We start from the raw sequence: 17,022 nt of genomic DNA, 5'->3' as shown, positions 1-17,022 counted from the left end.
AAAGCAGATTTATTTATGACAGCCTAAAGCTGGAAGTGACCAAGATGTCCTTCAACAGGCGAGTGAATAAACAACTGGTCCATCTATACAATGAAGTATTACTCAATAATGAAAAAGAAATGAGCTATTAAGCCAAGGAAAGAAATTATCTACACCATACTGCTAAGTGGGAGAAGCCAGTCTGAAAGGGCTACATACTGTATTGCATTCTTAAAAACATAAAACTATAGAGAGAAAGTAAAAAGATCAGTAGTTGCTAAGGATTTGGGGGGAGTAAAGGAAGAATGAAAAGGTGAAGCACGGGATTTTTAGGGCAGTGAAACTATTCTGTATGATACTGTAATGATACATAACATTACCCACTTGTTAAGATCTGAAGAACTGCTGTACAACACCAAGAGTGAACCCTATGGACCTTATTTAATAATAATGCATCAATACTGGTTCATTAGTTGTAACGAATATATCTCACTAACACAAGATGTTAATAAATGAGGAAACCGGAGAAGAGGTGGTATATGAGAACTTTGTGCTGTCTGCTCAATTTTTCTTATAAGCCTAAAACTGCTCTAAAAATAAAGTCTATTATAAAAATGAAAAAGGGAGGCAGATTCCATAATCACAAAAATGGTTCATAAGCTGCTTGTCAAAATGAATAATAAATGCCTATTACAGTCTCCCTAAAGGCAACACCAGCAGTGATGTCAGGAGAGATTCCCTCTAGTATAATTCATAAGCCAAAAGTCCCACTGTGTGTAACATGATACAGTAGAAAGTATGTTTACTGTATTAAACCAGAAAATATTAATGAGGAGACAGATAATCTTAATAGCCAACTACAAAAAAGTTAATTTGATCCCAAGAGTGGAAGAGAAATCATTCCATACAGCATAATATTCTGAAGAAAAGTCAAGACAAGGGACAAAATATGTCATCTTGAATTTTTAACATCATGCTTGTGCATGACACTTCCGTCTGTCAGGAACAGTCTTTTAGTCTGTGGCTAAACAGGCATCAACTAAGTTGTGCCATATCTCCATAGGTAAGTTATAACTTGGCATATCAATAAGTTCTTGTGTTAAGACAAAGAAATGTCTGCTGTCAAGTTTATTGCCCTCCCACCTCTCATTATTATCTACTTGGTATATAGTCCCTTACATTCTACCATAGCCATTGGTTCACTCTTTACACTTTATATGCATCCTTCGTAACTATCTCCACGTTTTCTGATCCACTGCTTATTATAACTATCTCTATTTATTTAAATCCTGACTGGGATATCTAAAGTTTCTTCAGTCTTTTAAACATTTATTGAGTGCTTTATTTAGGATTCAGCAAACATTTACTGAGCTCCTTCAGGCTCATTTCACCCACATAGCTATAACTACTTTAAGATATTATTACCTCAATTTTCTAGAGAAGTAAACATACTCAGAGAAGTTAAGTAACTTGTCTTCGGCAACCAAAATCAAATCCAAATCTATCATGCCAGTCCAGTGTTTTCTTCCACTCGTGTTTAGCTCTCTCCCTACCGAACTACATGCAACCTGCTAGTTAGAATTCAAGGCTTTACTATACACTTCCTGAAATCTGTTTGTTTGTTTTTAAACTCTACCAAAAAACCTGTCCCTAGATCTTCTAACTCCACCTGCTCCTTTAAATCTTGCTAGTAGGTTCTTCTATTCCCAGATCCTTTCTCTATAGCCATCTACACCATTACTGTTACATGATAGCCATGGTGCCTTCAAGATTTCAAAAAAATTCTGCTCACCAAATTTCCTTCTGGGGGAAGGAGAGAAAAGTCTTGGGATGACATCACGGAGTTATTTCAGCCTGCTGTCTTCCCCTTAACAGAATATACAACTATAGCAACTATATCAATGTACCGTAATTAACTGCTTAATAGATTCTTTTATACATTAGATTATCAACAACTTGAAACTAGCGACTGGCCTGAGGCAACAAATGATAACTGAAGACACTCGGACAACCTCATAAAGTAAATGAATACCTGCCACATCTACTATTTTTGTGAGCAGAAAATCTTAACAGACTTAAATTTGACCATGAAAAGCAAGTTCGTGGAATGAAATTGCTGGGATCAGAGCATGTACAACAATTAAAACCAGGACACAACACTTTTTGCCATGTTTACACAGAACAGAAAAATTCAGAATCCAAGCCAATTGCTATTAATTTTTCAATAATAGCCCTTCATCTTGTAAGCAAATCATAATTACCTACTATATATACTAAGTTTATAAAGAAAATCTGACTTTCTTTTTTTTAAAGTTTCCCAGGGAGGCAGTATGAGTAACAAGAGCATAAGCTTTGTGTGATGCTGAACAAGTTATTTAAGCCTTTCTGAAACTCATTTTGCTTCAGCTGCAAAATACGGGCAGGTGTTCCTACCTCATAGAATTGTTGAAAGAATTAAATGAGATCATAAAGCTCTTAGCACAATGTTTATTACATAATGGGCACCTAAACTGTTCCTTCTCTTCCTCATTATCATTTATTATGTTCTTAGTGTTTGTTTCCTCACCTACTGTTAAAATACCTACCATATAAGATAGTTGTGAGAATGAAGCACATTGCCTGGCACATAATAAGTACTTGGGAAAGCTTATTATTCCTATCCCTTTTAGGATTACTGTGGGAATAGTGAAATCAGTGCAACCACATTTTAAATAAAGACCTGAGCTGGGGAAAAAAATCTATCAGCTTTTCAGGAATTGTGTATTTACTTTCGGAAGGGAGAGGAGAATGGGAAGGAAAAGACAACGTTTTATTACTACGTAGTAGGCAAAAATCATAATTTCATAATGATTTGAAATGATTTATAATAATCATTAAGGTACAAGGCTAAACTCAGGGACTAGCACACTATTTGTCTAAAGGAAAACAAAAACAACTTGAATGGCAACTAAATATACACATAAGAAATCTGACCATTAATTCACAAGACATTTTAGAAGAGACTTCAAAAACAGTCTCATTATTTTTATCATCTTATAAAACTGAACAACATTTTGAACTGGGAATTTAAAACACGAAATAACAGGAACTCACTAGTGTGATTTGTTTTAAATTTTGCATAAATATATGTGTATTCAACATAAAGAAATAAATATTTCAGTTTTCTTACCTGTTGTGTTCCATCTGCACTTACAATAGGGGCAGACAAAAGAGAAATATCACTACTTAAGATCTGAGTTGTATCCAGTAGTGGTGGATGTTCTGCCATTATCAATAAGACATTAATATACTGAATAACGCTCCAACTCTGAAAAACAAACATACATAGTCATTTGTAAGTACATCCTTAAAATATAGTAAAACATTGTACATTCAAGATGTTTCATTTTTTAACCTAAAAAGATATTCTTGTCAAAAGAAATTCTAGAATACTCTGTTGACTACTTTTTTTTCCAATCAATAAGCCATTTAAGGAAATACATTTCTTACAATTCAAATTACTTTGTTTGTCGAAGTAGTCAGTAAGTTTATATATTAAACAGAATATCAGCAGGCTCTATTTAAATTCTATGTCTCTCCACCCCTTCCATCTCTATATAATATTTTATTTAATTTAACCACCACTACTTAATCTAAACACTGGGATAGGCACTAAAATACAGTGATTCAGTGAGGCAACTGTCACTAGTTTTTTCTATGGGCAGACAAGGTAATTATGAAGACTCAATGCCCCTCATCACCCTATCTGTCTCTAGAAACAACACAAGAATAATAATGATTTTTCACTGATTCCTCAGACAAAACCCAATGGTAGAAAAATCTGCTCAGGATTACTGAAGAACCTTCAAGTTTGAAGTTTCAAGCTCTTATATTATTTATTTTGGTTGTATTACTCTTTTCTAAGTGATATCTATTTACAATAAATCAATAATTTCAATGGAAAAACATATACATTTAGAAATCTTTAACTGTACAGACAGTATCACATACAAAAATAAAAGTAAAAGATAATGTAAGCAATATTAGTCTATCATATACAAAGTTAACTAATAAAACATCAGCAAATTACATTTCAAGATGAGCAAATTGAGTATAATAATAAATACACTGAATCTATATTGAAAATTTAAATAAACATTTTGGAACGTTTACAGCATTCTACAATTCAGTAGTGTCAAGAGGGTTAACTTTTATAAGAGATTAAATTCATGTTATTTATTTAAAATCTTGACTCTGCTGAATCTCACAAGTTGATTTAGCTTGAAAATAATTTTTCATGTAGATATACAACAACTACTATAATGTTTTAAAAATTATTCAGTATAGGTATCTACTTGAAGTTTTCATAATTAATACCACAATAATATAAAATGTGTCATTTTATATTATTTAACTGTCTCATGAAAATGCATATTCTTTAAACATGTTTATATATAAACTAATGCAAATCTAACTTCTGGCATAACCTGTACTGCTATATTACTTAAAGTTCAATAAAATCACTAAGTACTTTAAATCTTGTCTAATAAAGTGGCTCTGTGGAATATACAAAGAATTATGAGAAACAATAAATGTATTATTTCTCCCACTTGCATATCACAACAGTTAGTGTAAGAAACATTTCCAAGAAGCTAATTTGGGATTAACAAGAGAGATTTTGTAGGCAATTCAATTTTCTTAATAAATTTTAAAAAATAAAAACCACTGAGCCATTTAAATTTTGTCATTTTATTCTATTTGCAATATTCTATACACTATGTTCAGCTAAAACTGCAAGCTGCCATTATTATTTTAATTTTAGAATGTAACAACGAAGATATAACCACAGTTTTGTTTCAAGAGATGGACTGGTAGTTTTACAAATAGAAATACAGATTTTCTTTTGAATCTTCAAGTTAATTCCAATACTAGTGCTATTAGAGATTGGGTATAGAGCCACATGCTATATTTCAATATTTACCATTCCATTTAAGTCATTACCTTTTTAAAATTTTCAACACATTGGTCAATTTGTCGAAGGTATTATCTTTCATTTTAGTCTTTTTAAAACTAGGACGCACTAAAGTTTCATTTATAAATTGGTTTATTGTATGGCCATATCTATCACACGCAAAGTAGTTGGTTTTATTTAAACTTGCAAATTCAAAACTTTTACCCTGCAACTCAAATGCTGGCATTTAGAAACCAGACATTCCTTTCATTCCTTCTGTAGAGAATACTGTCAGTTTCTTCCTTCAATAAATTACTTCTAATTTTGTTACTACTCACTTTCTACATTCTAGTCTTATCTTGTGACCTCAAACAGCCTCTTAGTTTTAGTTATACACTTATTTTTATTTTTTATAATGTAAAATTTGATGTATTTTTTAAAAGAATAGAAATAACTTACAGCATGTGTTAACGTCCACGGAGTAAATACTTCCCTGCCACAGCCCACTTCAAACTACCAATGATTTTAAATTGACCTGCAAATTCCTGAATTTTAACAACCAACTTTTGTACACAAGTTAAGATAGCTCCAGCATATCACTGTTGATATGTCAACATTTATTTATGTAGCAATAATGTGAAATATTAATGTTTGGATCAGTGTTGCATGTGGAATCTTGCAAAATACATAAATAAACATTTGCAGACTCTGGGTGAAAAAAACCTGGATATCTTTGTACTATTCTTGCAACTTTTTTTTTTTTGGTAGGTCTAATATTTTAATTAGTGTCAAATTAAACAATGTTGTTTTAAATGTAAGAGAGGTTGCAGATCTGAACATACAAGGTTTAACCAAAGAAAAGGTCCTAAAAGATAATGCAGAAGAATATCTTCATAACCTTGGGACAAAGAAAGATTTCTTAAACAGGATATAAAATACATTTCTTAAAACATAAAGAAAAAACAATATATTGGATTTATTTAGAATTAACTGTAATTTCTTTTAAAAAGCTTTAAGAGAATGAAAAGGTAAGTCACAAACTGAAAAAAGATATTTACAACATATACAACTAATAAAGAGCATACATTTTGAATATATACCAGCCTCCTACAATTTGATTTTTAAAAAAAGATAGAAAAATAATAAGAGACTTGAATCTACTCTCCACAAAAGCAGAAATGTGGCTGGGTGCAGTGGTTCAAGTCTGTAATCCCAGGACTTTGGGATGCTGAGGTAGGCAGATCACTTGAGGTCAGGAGATCAAGACCAGCATGGCCAACATGGTGAAACCCTGTCTCTACTAAACATAAAAAACTTAACTGAGTGTGGTGGCAGGTGCCTGTAATTCCAGCTACTCGGGAGGCTGAGGCAGGAGAATCACTTGAACCTGGGAGGTAGAGGTTGCAGTGAGCCGAGATCATGCCACTGCACTCCAGCCTGGGCAACAGAGCGAGACCCTGTCTCAAAAATAAAAAAAGTGGAAATGCAAGAGGCCAATAAAATGAAATGAAAAAGACTATCAAGTGATAATGAGGTTATGGAGGCAAACTCATATGGAACAGAAATGAAAATTCGTAAAATCACTTAGGAAAAGTTTGACATTATCTACCAAGGTTGAACATATTCAACCTCTATGACCCAGGTATGATCCAGCTATTAGATTCCTGGTAGATAACAAGAAGGCTCATAGGAGCCATTACTTGTTAGTAGTCCTAAATGTCCTTTGTAAATAAACTGTGGCTGTTTCATTCAATGGACTATACGCAGCAATGAAAATTAATGAACTAGTGATACAGGAAACAACATGGATAAATCTCACAAACACAATATTCATGAAAAACACACAGAAGAATACAAGCTGCACAATTTTATTTACAGGAGGTTGAAAAACAGAAAAAACCAATTTATGGTGTTAGGAGTCAGGACAGCGGTTGCCTTTGACAAGGAAGAAAGGGTGGGAACACCGGCAAGGCATGAAGGCAGTTCCTTGGGTGATGGTACTATACTATGTCTGGACCTGGGGGGCTGCTATGTGATGATTACCATTAAGTTATTCACTAAGCTGTATACTGATCATAAATGCACTTCTTTATGTATATTATCCTTCAAAAAATTATTTTTAAAGGTTAAAGTTACCACATGATCATCTCAATTGATGTAGAAAAAGCATCTGACAAATTCAACACCTTTTCATAATAAAAAACACTCAATAAACTAATAGTAGAAGAAATATACCTCAAGTAATAAAGGCCACATATGAAAAACCTACAGGAAAGATCACACTCAATGATGGAAGACTGGAAGTTTTTCCTTTAAGATAGGAAAAGGCAAGGATGCTCACTTTTGCTATTTCTATTCAACACAGTACTGGAAGTTCTACCCAGGGCAACTGAGCAAGAAAAAGAAATAAAAGGCATCTAAACTGGACAGGAAGAAATAAAATTACCTCTATTCACAGATAATATAATCTTACAGGCAGAAAACCCTAAAGATTACACACACACACGCACAAACTGTTAGAACTAATAAGTGAATTCAGCAAAGTTGCAGAATACAAAATCAACACATAAAAATCCATTGTTTGTATATATAACAATGAAAGTTTGAAAAAGAAATTTAAAAAATTCCATTTACAATAGCAACCAAAAGAATAAAATACTCAGGAATAAACCTAATCAAGGAGGTGAAAGCCATACACTGAAAACTACAAAACACTGCTGAAAGAAATTAAAAACACAAATGCAGAAAACACCCCATGTTCACAAAGTGAAAGATTTCATATTGTTAAGATGTCCATACTATCCAAAGCAATCTGCAGATTCAATGCAATCCCTATCAAAATCCCAATAGCTTATTTTGCAGGAAAAGAAAAGTCCATTCTAAAATTCTAGTATCTCAGGGGATCCCAAATAGCCAAAACAATTTTGAAAGAAAACAAGCTTGAAGGACTCACACTTCCTGACTTCAAAACATATTATAAAGCCGTAGGAATCAAAACAGTGTGGTACTGGCATAAAGGAAGACAATAGACTAGTGAAATAGAATAGAGAGCCTAGAAATAAATCCTTAGCATATATGACCAAATAATCTTCAACAAGGGTGCCAAGATCATTCAATGAGGAAAGGACAGTCTCTTCAACAAATGATGTATGAAAAACTGGGTAGCCACATGCAAAAGAATGAATTTGGATTATATTACACTATATACAAAAATTAACTCAAAATGGATTAAAGATCCAAATGTAAGAACCAAACTGTAGAACTTCTAGAAGAAAACACAGGGAAAAGCTTCATGACTTTGGATTTGGCAACTGTTTCTTAGATATGACAGCAAAAGCGCACGTAACAAAGGCAAAAACAGACAAATAGGACTTAAACTTTGAAACTTTTGTGCATCAGAAGACACAATCAACTTTTGTGCATCAGAAGACACAATCAACAGAGTAAAGAGGTATTCTATGGAATGGGAGAAAACATTTACAAACTGTCTTAACTTGGTCTGCTACTAAAAAAAACACACACACAGAGTGTGTAACTGAAACAACAGACATTTATTGGTCACACTTCTGGAGGTTGGGAAGTTTAAGATCTAGGTGCTGGCAGATTTGGTTCTTGGTAAGGATCCTCTTCCTGGCTTTCAGATGGCTATCTTCTTGCTGTTGCCTCACATGAGGGAGAGAGGACACTCTTGTGTCTCACTCTTCTTATATAAGAACACTAATCACATCATGGGAGCTTCACCCTCATGAACTCATCTAAGCCTAACTATTTTCAGTAATTACCTCCCCAAATCTCCACCTCTCAATACTATCATTTTGGGGGTTAGGGGTTCAACATATGAATTCTGGAGAGACACTAATATTCAGTCTATAATATTCGGCCCCTGACCTTCCAAAATTCATGTCATTTTCATTCTATCCCAACAGCCCCCAAAGTCTTAACTCATTGAAGTATCAACTCTAAAGTCCAAAGTCTCATCTAAGTATCACCTAAATCAGATATGGGTGAAGGTAGAGGTACAATTCATCCTAAGGCAAACTTCCTTTCCAGCTTTTGTGAAACCAGATATGTTACGTATTTGCAAAAGACAATGGTGGGGCAGGCACAGCACAGACATTCCCGCTCCAAAAGGGAGAAATCAGAAGAAAGAAAGGGGTGACATGTCCCAAGCAAGTCCAGAACCTACCAAGGTGAATACCGTTAGATCTTAAGGCTTGAGAATCATCATCTTTGATTCAATGCTCTGCTTTCCATATCCACTGGAGTAACGGTCCTGCCTTTCAGACACTGAAATGGCATCATCACTCCCATGGCTCAGTGAGGTGACCTGTCCCTTCTGCTTGGTGGAGCCCTGACCATGCAGCACCTCTCACAGGGACCTTCCCATGAGGCTCTGCTGCGGGGCAGTCCTGCCCTTTAAAGCTGAGGTGGAAGGAGCCTTGCCCTATGGGCCCATGCACTTTGGATCTGTAGTGGGAGTAGCAGCCCTGATGACTCTGAATTGCCTTTGGAGTCCTTCTCCCTTTTCTGAAATGATCATGCATGTTTACAGCCTTCCTTCATTCTATCCCATGTTCTCTATTTCCTTTAATCTCAGCTGGCAGTGTTTCTAATATAATTCCATCTCTATTCCTGGCTTCAGTTGAGATGGCTGATTAGGTCCATGGTTTACACCCACACTAATCTCCTTAGCAAATGGTCAGCCAGCCACACCTTTGATGTTCTCTTCCAAATGTTCTTTCTCATTTCTGTAATACGGATATGCTGAGAATTTTCCAAATCTTTAAGTTCTGATGCCTTACTGCTTAATAATTCTTTATTCAATTCATTTCTCTCTTTTTTTTTTTTTTTTTTTTTTGAGACGGAGTCTCGCTGTGTCACCCAGGCTAGAGTGCAGTGGCCGGATCTCAGCTCACTGCAAGCTCCGCCTCCCGGGTTTATGCCATTCTCCTGCCTCAGCCTCTCGAGTAGCTGGGACTACACACGCCCGCCACCTCGCCCGGCTAGTTTTTTGTATTTTTTAGTAGAGACGGGGTTTCACCGTGTTAGCCAGGATGGTCTCAATCTCCTGACCTCGTGATCTGCCCGCCTCGGCCTCCCAAAGTGCTGGGATTACAGGCTTGGGCTACTGCGCCCGGTCCTCATTTCTCTCTTTTTACATTTTACTATAGGTTGGCTATCCCTTATCTAAAATGCTTGGGACCAAACTCATAATGAAATATCTTAGGGATGAAACTCAAGTCTAAACATGAAATTCATTTATGTTTTATATACATCCTACATAGACAGAAGGTAATTTTACATAATATTTTAAATAATTTTGTGCATGAAACAAAGCTTTGACTATTTTAACTGCAACCCATCACATGATGGAATTTTCCACTTGTGGCACCATGTCAAAGCTCAGAAAGTTTCAGATTTTTGATATTTCAGATTTTTAAATTAGGGATGCTCAACCTGAATAAGCAGTGAAGAGCAATCAAATTGCTCCTTCAACACTTGGCTTAGAAATCTCTTTACCTAAATACCCAATTTAATAGTTCACAAGTTCTGCCTTCTAGAAAACACTGGAACATAAACACAATTCAGTCAAATTCTCTGCCACCTTATTACAAGGATTGCCTTTTCTCCATTGTCCAAAACATGCTCCTCATTTCCATCCAAGACCTCATCAGAATGGCCTATCATCCATGTTTCAAACAACATTCTGTTCATGATTATTTGTGTCCTCCTTGAAGATGGAGGCTTTCTCTCCAGCTCTCCTCTTTTCTCTATGAGCCCTCACTGGAATTGCCCCTAGCAGTCTGGTTGCAGCAATCTCGGCCTTTTTTTTTTTTTTTTTTTTTTTCATGGACACACCTCAAAACCTTTCCAGCCTCTACCCATTATACAGTTCCAAAGCTACTTCCACATTTTTAGGTATCTGTTATAGCAATCCCCTATGTGTTAGTACCAATTATTGTCTTAATCAACTTAGGCTACCATAGTAAAATAACAGTTTGGGTGCTTTAAACAACAGACATAATTTTTAACAGTTATGGAGGCGAAGATGTCTAAGATCAGGGTGCTAGCATGGTTGGCTTTTGGTAAGAGCCCTCTTTCTGGCTCTCAGATGGCTACCTTCTCTTTTATCCTCAAGGCAGAGAGCACGCGAGCTCAGGTCTCTTCTTCGTCTTATAAGGACACTAATCTGATCATGGGGATCCCATGCTTATGACCTCATCTAAGCCAAATTATCTCCAAAGGCCCCACCTCCACATACTGTCACATTGGTGGTTAGGGCTCAATGTATGAATTTTGGGGGGTATACATTCAGTTCATAACACTATTAGATGCTTTCTCACTCAGCCACTGACATAATTCTGAATCTGTTGTTTCCTTACACATGTATTCTGCTAGTTTTCTTCCTTAACCTTATTATTCATATCTGTTAATTCACCTAGATTTGTTATATATATGATGACAACAGCTTAGACCTAGAAACTAAGGTAGATATCTCACGAGAATAAGCTTGGTCTGGGGTTTGAAACTTCAGTTCTTTTTGTCTACAAAGCATGTGGGAAAATGCAAAGCGGGATTACATCTTGGATTACAGCAATAGCATAACTGAAGTGCTGATAGGAAAAATCTGTACATTTAGATTGAGACATCCAATGTCTTTTTTTTTTTTTTCTTGAGACAGAGTCTCGCTCTTGTTACCCAGGCTGGCAGGCGGTGGTGCGATCTTGGCTCACTGCAACCTCTGCCTCCTGGGTTCAAGCAATTCTCCTGTCTCTCTCTCCCGAGTGGCTGGGATTACAGGCGCCTGACACTACGCCCAGCTAATTTTTGTTTTTAGTAGAGATGGGGTTTCACCATCTCTCAAACTCCTGACCTCAAATGATCTGCCCACCTAGGCCTCCCAAAGTGCTGGGATTACAGGTGTGAGCCACCACGCCCTGCCGAAATCCAATGTCTTTTGATGTGGTTTTCTGATGTGTCTAATTCAAAATAAAAACTATAGGTCTCCAGAGCCATTTGTGAAACCACAAGACTATCATATGCAGTTGTTCCTTGGTTTCTACAGAGGATTGGTGCCAGGATCCCCAAAGATGCCAAAATCCACAAAACCTTAAGCTCCTTATATAAATGGTGTAGTATTTGCATATAACCTATGCACATTCTTCTGTATACTTTAAATCATCTCTATATGACTTATAATACCTAATACAATATAAATGCTATGTAAATAGTGATACTGTATTGTTCAGGGAATAATGAAAAGGTCTGTACATATTTAGTACAGATGCAACAATCCATTTTTTTCCAAATATTTTCGATCCATGGTTGATTGACTACGTGGATGTGAAATTCCCAGAAATGGAAGGCTGACTATACTTCAAGGAGTTTTAGTCATTTAACTCTAGAATTTAGGAGTTTTTAAAAATATACATATGAACAAAATGTTACATAAAAATATTAGAATTACACTAGCAACTGTATCAAGATGGTGAGATTATGTAACCATTTTTCTCTATTTCTCAAGGCTTTTTTTTGTAATATGGATATGGTTTATACCACCATCAAAATTTTGATTTAAAAATTAATAGTCTTGAAGAGCCATAGGCAACCACACATATTTGGCTTCTCAACCATCTAAGTACCCTTTCAGGAGAATTTAAATAAATTTTGCTAGAACTTGGACTTTATCCAGATTACTAATTCATCTCATGAACTGATATCCTAAAGTGTATTTTTCCAATGTAGACTTCTATTTCATTTTTAATGTTTGGATTTTTTATCTTCTAAACTTGACTACATTAGACTAAAAACAAGGTATTTGAAATTACCTGTGGTGGAATTTCCTGAGATGAAAGTCATGGGAGTCACTCTGCAAAATTATCTTATCATTTCTTACCAGAAACCTAAAACAAGTATTTCATAGATTGTATTTAACAATAAGAACAGGATATTAGGTTATTTTATATTTTGGCCAAAACTAATTAATTCTTTGAATTACCCTCTTTGATGTCAACTGTACTGCAGAAAAATGGCTCTTAAAAATATAATTACATGCATTATTTCAGTTCACCTTAAATTTCCATATGTTAATGTGAAATTTTATGAAGACATAATAGGCAATCTTGCTTTTTTCTTCTATATTTATAAAAGAAATGCACATTGGTAGAGAAAGTAAGAAAGGAGGAGAATGGTAAGAAGACAGTGCTATCAATCAGTTTCAATGACTGATATTAAATTTTTAAAAAGACATTTTATAATTCAAAAGATTTATGTTTAATCCAGTTCCTTGCTTTTCTTTCTCTCCCCCATGCTCACTTTTTTCATTTCTTTGGATATTGGAAGTATAAAATAGTACAAGATTTGGTACAAAAAAAGGCTACAACTAAGAGTGTTATGCTTAAAAACAAACAAACAAAAAAAAATGCAGTCCTCAATCAAGAAATAGGCTGCTTTGCAGTATTCTGTTAGAAATCAGATATATCTGACAATTTAATGAAAGAAATAAATAAAAAGGCCTTTGACCCTTAGAGTGGCTCATGACTGTAATCTCAGCACTTTGAGAAGTTGAAGCAGGAGGACCACTCGAGCCCAGGAGTTTGAGACCAGCCTGGGCAACAGATTGAGAATTTATTATTGTTATTATTATTATTTGTTTTAAAGTCAGATATAATTGGAAAATATTTTCTCACTGAAACACTGTAATAAGTGATAATTTCGCTCTCAGATCATGCTGTAAGAGTTAAATTTAACCTACATCTTTCTTAAAGCTTTTTATTGTGGAAAATCTCAAACATACACCAATGTAAACATAATAGTATAATGAACCCCATGTACTCATCACCCAGCTTTAACACATGACCAGTCTAGTTTCATCTATACCCCACTTCCTGTCTTGTAGTATTATGAAACACAACTAGGACATTCCAAAACTTCATTTGCAAATATTTCAGTATGTATCTCTGAAAGATAGGAACTCCTTTCTAAAACATAATTACAAAACCATTACCATACACACACTTTAACAATTCCTTAAATCATCAAATATGTAGTCAGTGTTCAAATTTTGCACTGTCTTGTTAATTTTTATTAAAACTTGTTTGAATCAGGATTTGTATTAGATGTGCACACTACTATTTGCCATGTCTTTAAAAACCTTTTAATCTAAGTACTATCCATTTGATTGTCATGACTTTAATAATGTTTTAAAAGTAATTTTTTTTATTTCTGAAGACCACATTAGTCTATTCTTTATTTATGAAAAAATCAATAACTTGTATCAGTCCTTAAAAGTAACTTTAACTAGATCATATAGAGCTGATGAATCTTTTCATCTGGATATATCAAGAGATAATCAATGGAGGTAATTTGAAGAACATCAGCAAGATCACACTTTAATAACCAATTTTAATTTGATTAGAAAAATCTCAAATAGCCAATTTCTAAGATTAACAAATGTATTATCAATCTAGTGAAACACAGTTTTCTATATCTTTATTCCTAATTGCTGTTAAGATACTAAAACTTCATTACTATCTACCATTATTTTGCCTAAGAGCACATTCTGGGCACATTTCACTCTCTTGATCAAAAATGTTAAAAGGAGTCAAGGAAGGATTTTATATTATGAGAATTTTTTCAACCTACAGAAAAGCTGAAATAACTGAACAGTAAACACCCATATACTTGTCACCTAGTTTCTAAAATTGACAGGTTTTAATTGCATGTATTCCTCCAGTGATCTTTTTTTAACGTACTTCGAAGTAGCAGACATTAGTATACTTCACCCCTAAACACTTCTGCATGTTACTAGCATTCAAAATTTTAGTTCCTTAAAACAAAAGTTCATGTATGATAAAATGTACGAATCTTCATTAAAATTTTTTTTGCCAAATTCCTTTTACCAGAAATGTACAAATCTTAAGTGTGCTATCATATGAGATTTTTAAAAATGAAACTACTATAAGTATCTAAGAATCTAAAGTCCTATTGTTGCTCTAAGATCACAGCTTTCAAATCCTGGTATGTATCAGAATCACCCGCAGGGATTATTAAAACAGATTCCTGGGCCACACACATAGAGTTTCTGATTCAACAGGTGCGTGGTGGGGCCCAGTAAATCACATTTCTAGTAAGTTCCCAAGTTAGGCTGATGCTGCTAGTCTCTGGACAACACAAATCTAAGACTAAATAAATTTTTACATTAAGTGCTAACTGATAATAAGGATGTAAAGTTGATAACAATGTAAGGTGTATACCTCATTCTGGAAAGCCTCATCCCAGATGTGAATACATCTTCCTTCAACTAGAAACAGATGAAAATACTGACCTAAGGATAAGAAAGTATTTGTAAAGGAATCAAGTTTAACGAAGAATTTTTAATTGCCTTTGGATATTATGGTCAAATCGATATACTAGGAGAGTATGATATACTATCCTCAGATTGAAATTGCTATTTCCTGCAGATTAAACAAAGTTGAAACTTTCAACTTTGTTGAAAGTTGAAATGGCAGAGTGATTAGTTAAATGTATTAAACAAACATGCACCAAGTAGTTGTCATAACTACTTGTTTGGTGCAAAAGTAATTGTGGTTTTTGCCATTACTTTTAATGATACAAATGGTACTTTTAATTGAAAGTAAGGGCAAAAACCACCGTTACTTTTGCACTAACCTAATACAATGTGTCAACTACTCTTGATTTTTGAAATAGTTTTGCTGAGGTATAACTGACATCAAATTGCACGTTTAAAAGTGTACAACTGGATAAATTTTGACACATAAATACACCTGTGAAACTATTACCGTAATTAAGATAATGAACCTACCCATCATCTCTCAAATTTTCCTACTATCTGTAAACTGGAGCCTTTGCATTTCCATGAACAATGATGTTGTTTTCATGTGCTTATTTGTCATCCAGGTATATTTTTGGTTGACTATTTGTTTGATTATTTTGTCCATAATACTAGACTGTTTTCTTATTATTGATAGTACTTTATACATTTTATATATATTTTGATAGTGCTTTATATATTCTGGATACTAGTCCTTTACTAGATAAGTGATTTACAAATATTTTTTCTCCCAGTCTGTGGCTTGCTTTTATATTCTCTTACCAATGTCTTCTGAAGAGAAGTTTTAAATTATGATAAAGTACAATTTATCAATTTGCCATTTTATAAATAGTGCTTTCAAGGCTATACCTAAGAAATCTTCACCTAATGCAAGGTCACAGAGATTTTCTCCTATGTTTTTTAAAGATATTTCATAGTTTTAGGCTTTACATTCTTTCTACTTTCTATTAATTTATTGAGAGGGGTATTGAAATCTCCGCTAAAATTGCATATTTATGTACAGACAATCCCTAACTTGTGATGGTTCAACTTACAATTTTTGGACTTTCTGATGGAGTAAAAGAGATACACATTTAGTAGAAACTATACATCAAGTATCCATACAACCATTCGGTTTTCCACTTTTCAGTATTTGATAAATTACAAGGGACATTCAACACTTTATTATAATTTAGGCTTTGTGTTAGATGATTTTGTTCATCAACCATATGATAATGTAAGTGTTCTGAGCACATTTAAGATAGGCTAGGCTAAGCTATGATGTTCAGTGGATTAAGTGAATTAAATGCATTTTTGACATATTTTAACAAGGTAGGTTTATCAAGACATAACCTCATCATGAATTAAAGAGCATCTGTATTTCTCCCTGCAAGTTCCAGCATGTATTTAGAAACACTCTTTTTTTTTTTTTTTTCTTTTTCCTTTTTTTTTGAGACAGAGTTTTTGCTGTGTCACTCAGGCTGGAGTGCAGTGGTGTAAGCATAGCTCATTGCAGCCTCAACCTCCCAAGTTCAAGCAATCCTCCCACCTCAGCCTTCCTAGTAGCTGGGACTACAGGCATGTGCCACCACACCCAGCTAATTTTTGTATTTTTTGTAGAGCGGAGTTTCACCACATTGCCCAGGCTGGTCTCGAACTCCTGGACTCAAGCGATTCAACCCCCTCAGCCTACCAAAGAGCTGGGATTACAAACATGAGCCACTGCCCCCAGGCCAGTTCCTATATTAAATGCATAAATACTTATAATTGTATGCCCTCT

At 34.5% G+C, this 17,022-nt stretch overlaps 1 protein-coding gene across 2 annotated transcripts in view; it reads right to left on the bottom strand.

The window, feature by feature from the left end:
- FNDC3A (fibronectin type III domain containing 3A) overlaps positions 1-17,022 on the bottom strand; it is a 219,985-nt gene that overhangs the window by 186,379 nt on the left and 16,584 nt on the right. For both annotated transcript variants that reach the window (XM_025364166.1, XM_025364167.1), the window contains exon 2: positions 3,149-3,286. In XM_025364166.1, coding sequence (XP_025219951.1) covers positions 3,149-3,247 — 99 coding nt within the window. In that variant the 5' untranslated portion in view covers positions 3,248-3,286. The remainder of the gene's footprint in view (positions 1-3,148; positions 3,287-17,022) is intronic.

This window comes from Theropithecus gelada, chromosome 17 (genome assembly GCF_003255815.1).
Source record: "Theropithecus gelada isolate Dixy chromosome 17, Tgel_1.0, whole genome shotgun sequence".
In the NCBI taxonomy this organism is placed as follows: domain Eukaryota; kingdom Metazoa; phylum Chordata; class Mammalia; order Primates; family Cercopithecidae; genus Theropithecus; species Theropithecus gelada.
This window is presented reverse-complemented; position numbering and strand designations above follow the sequence as displayed.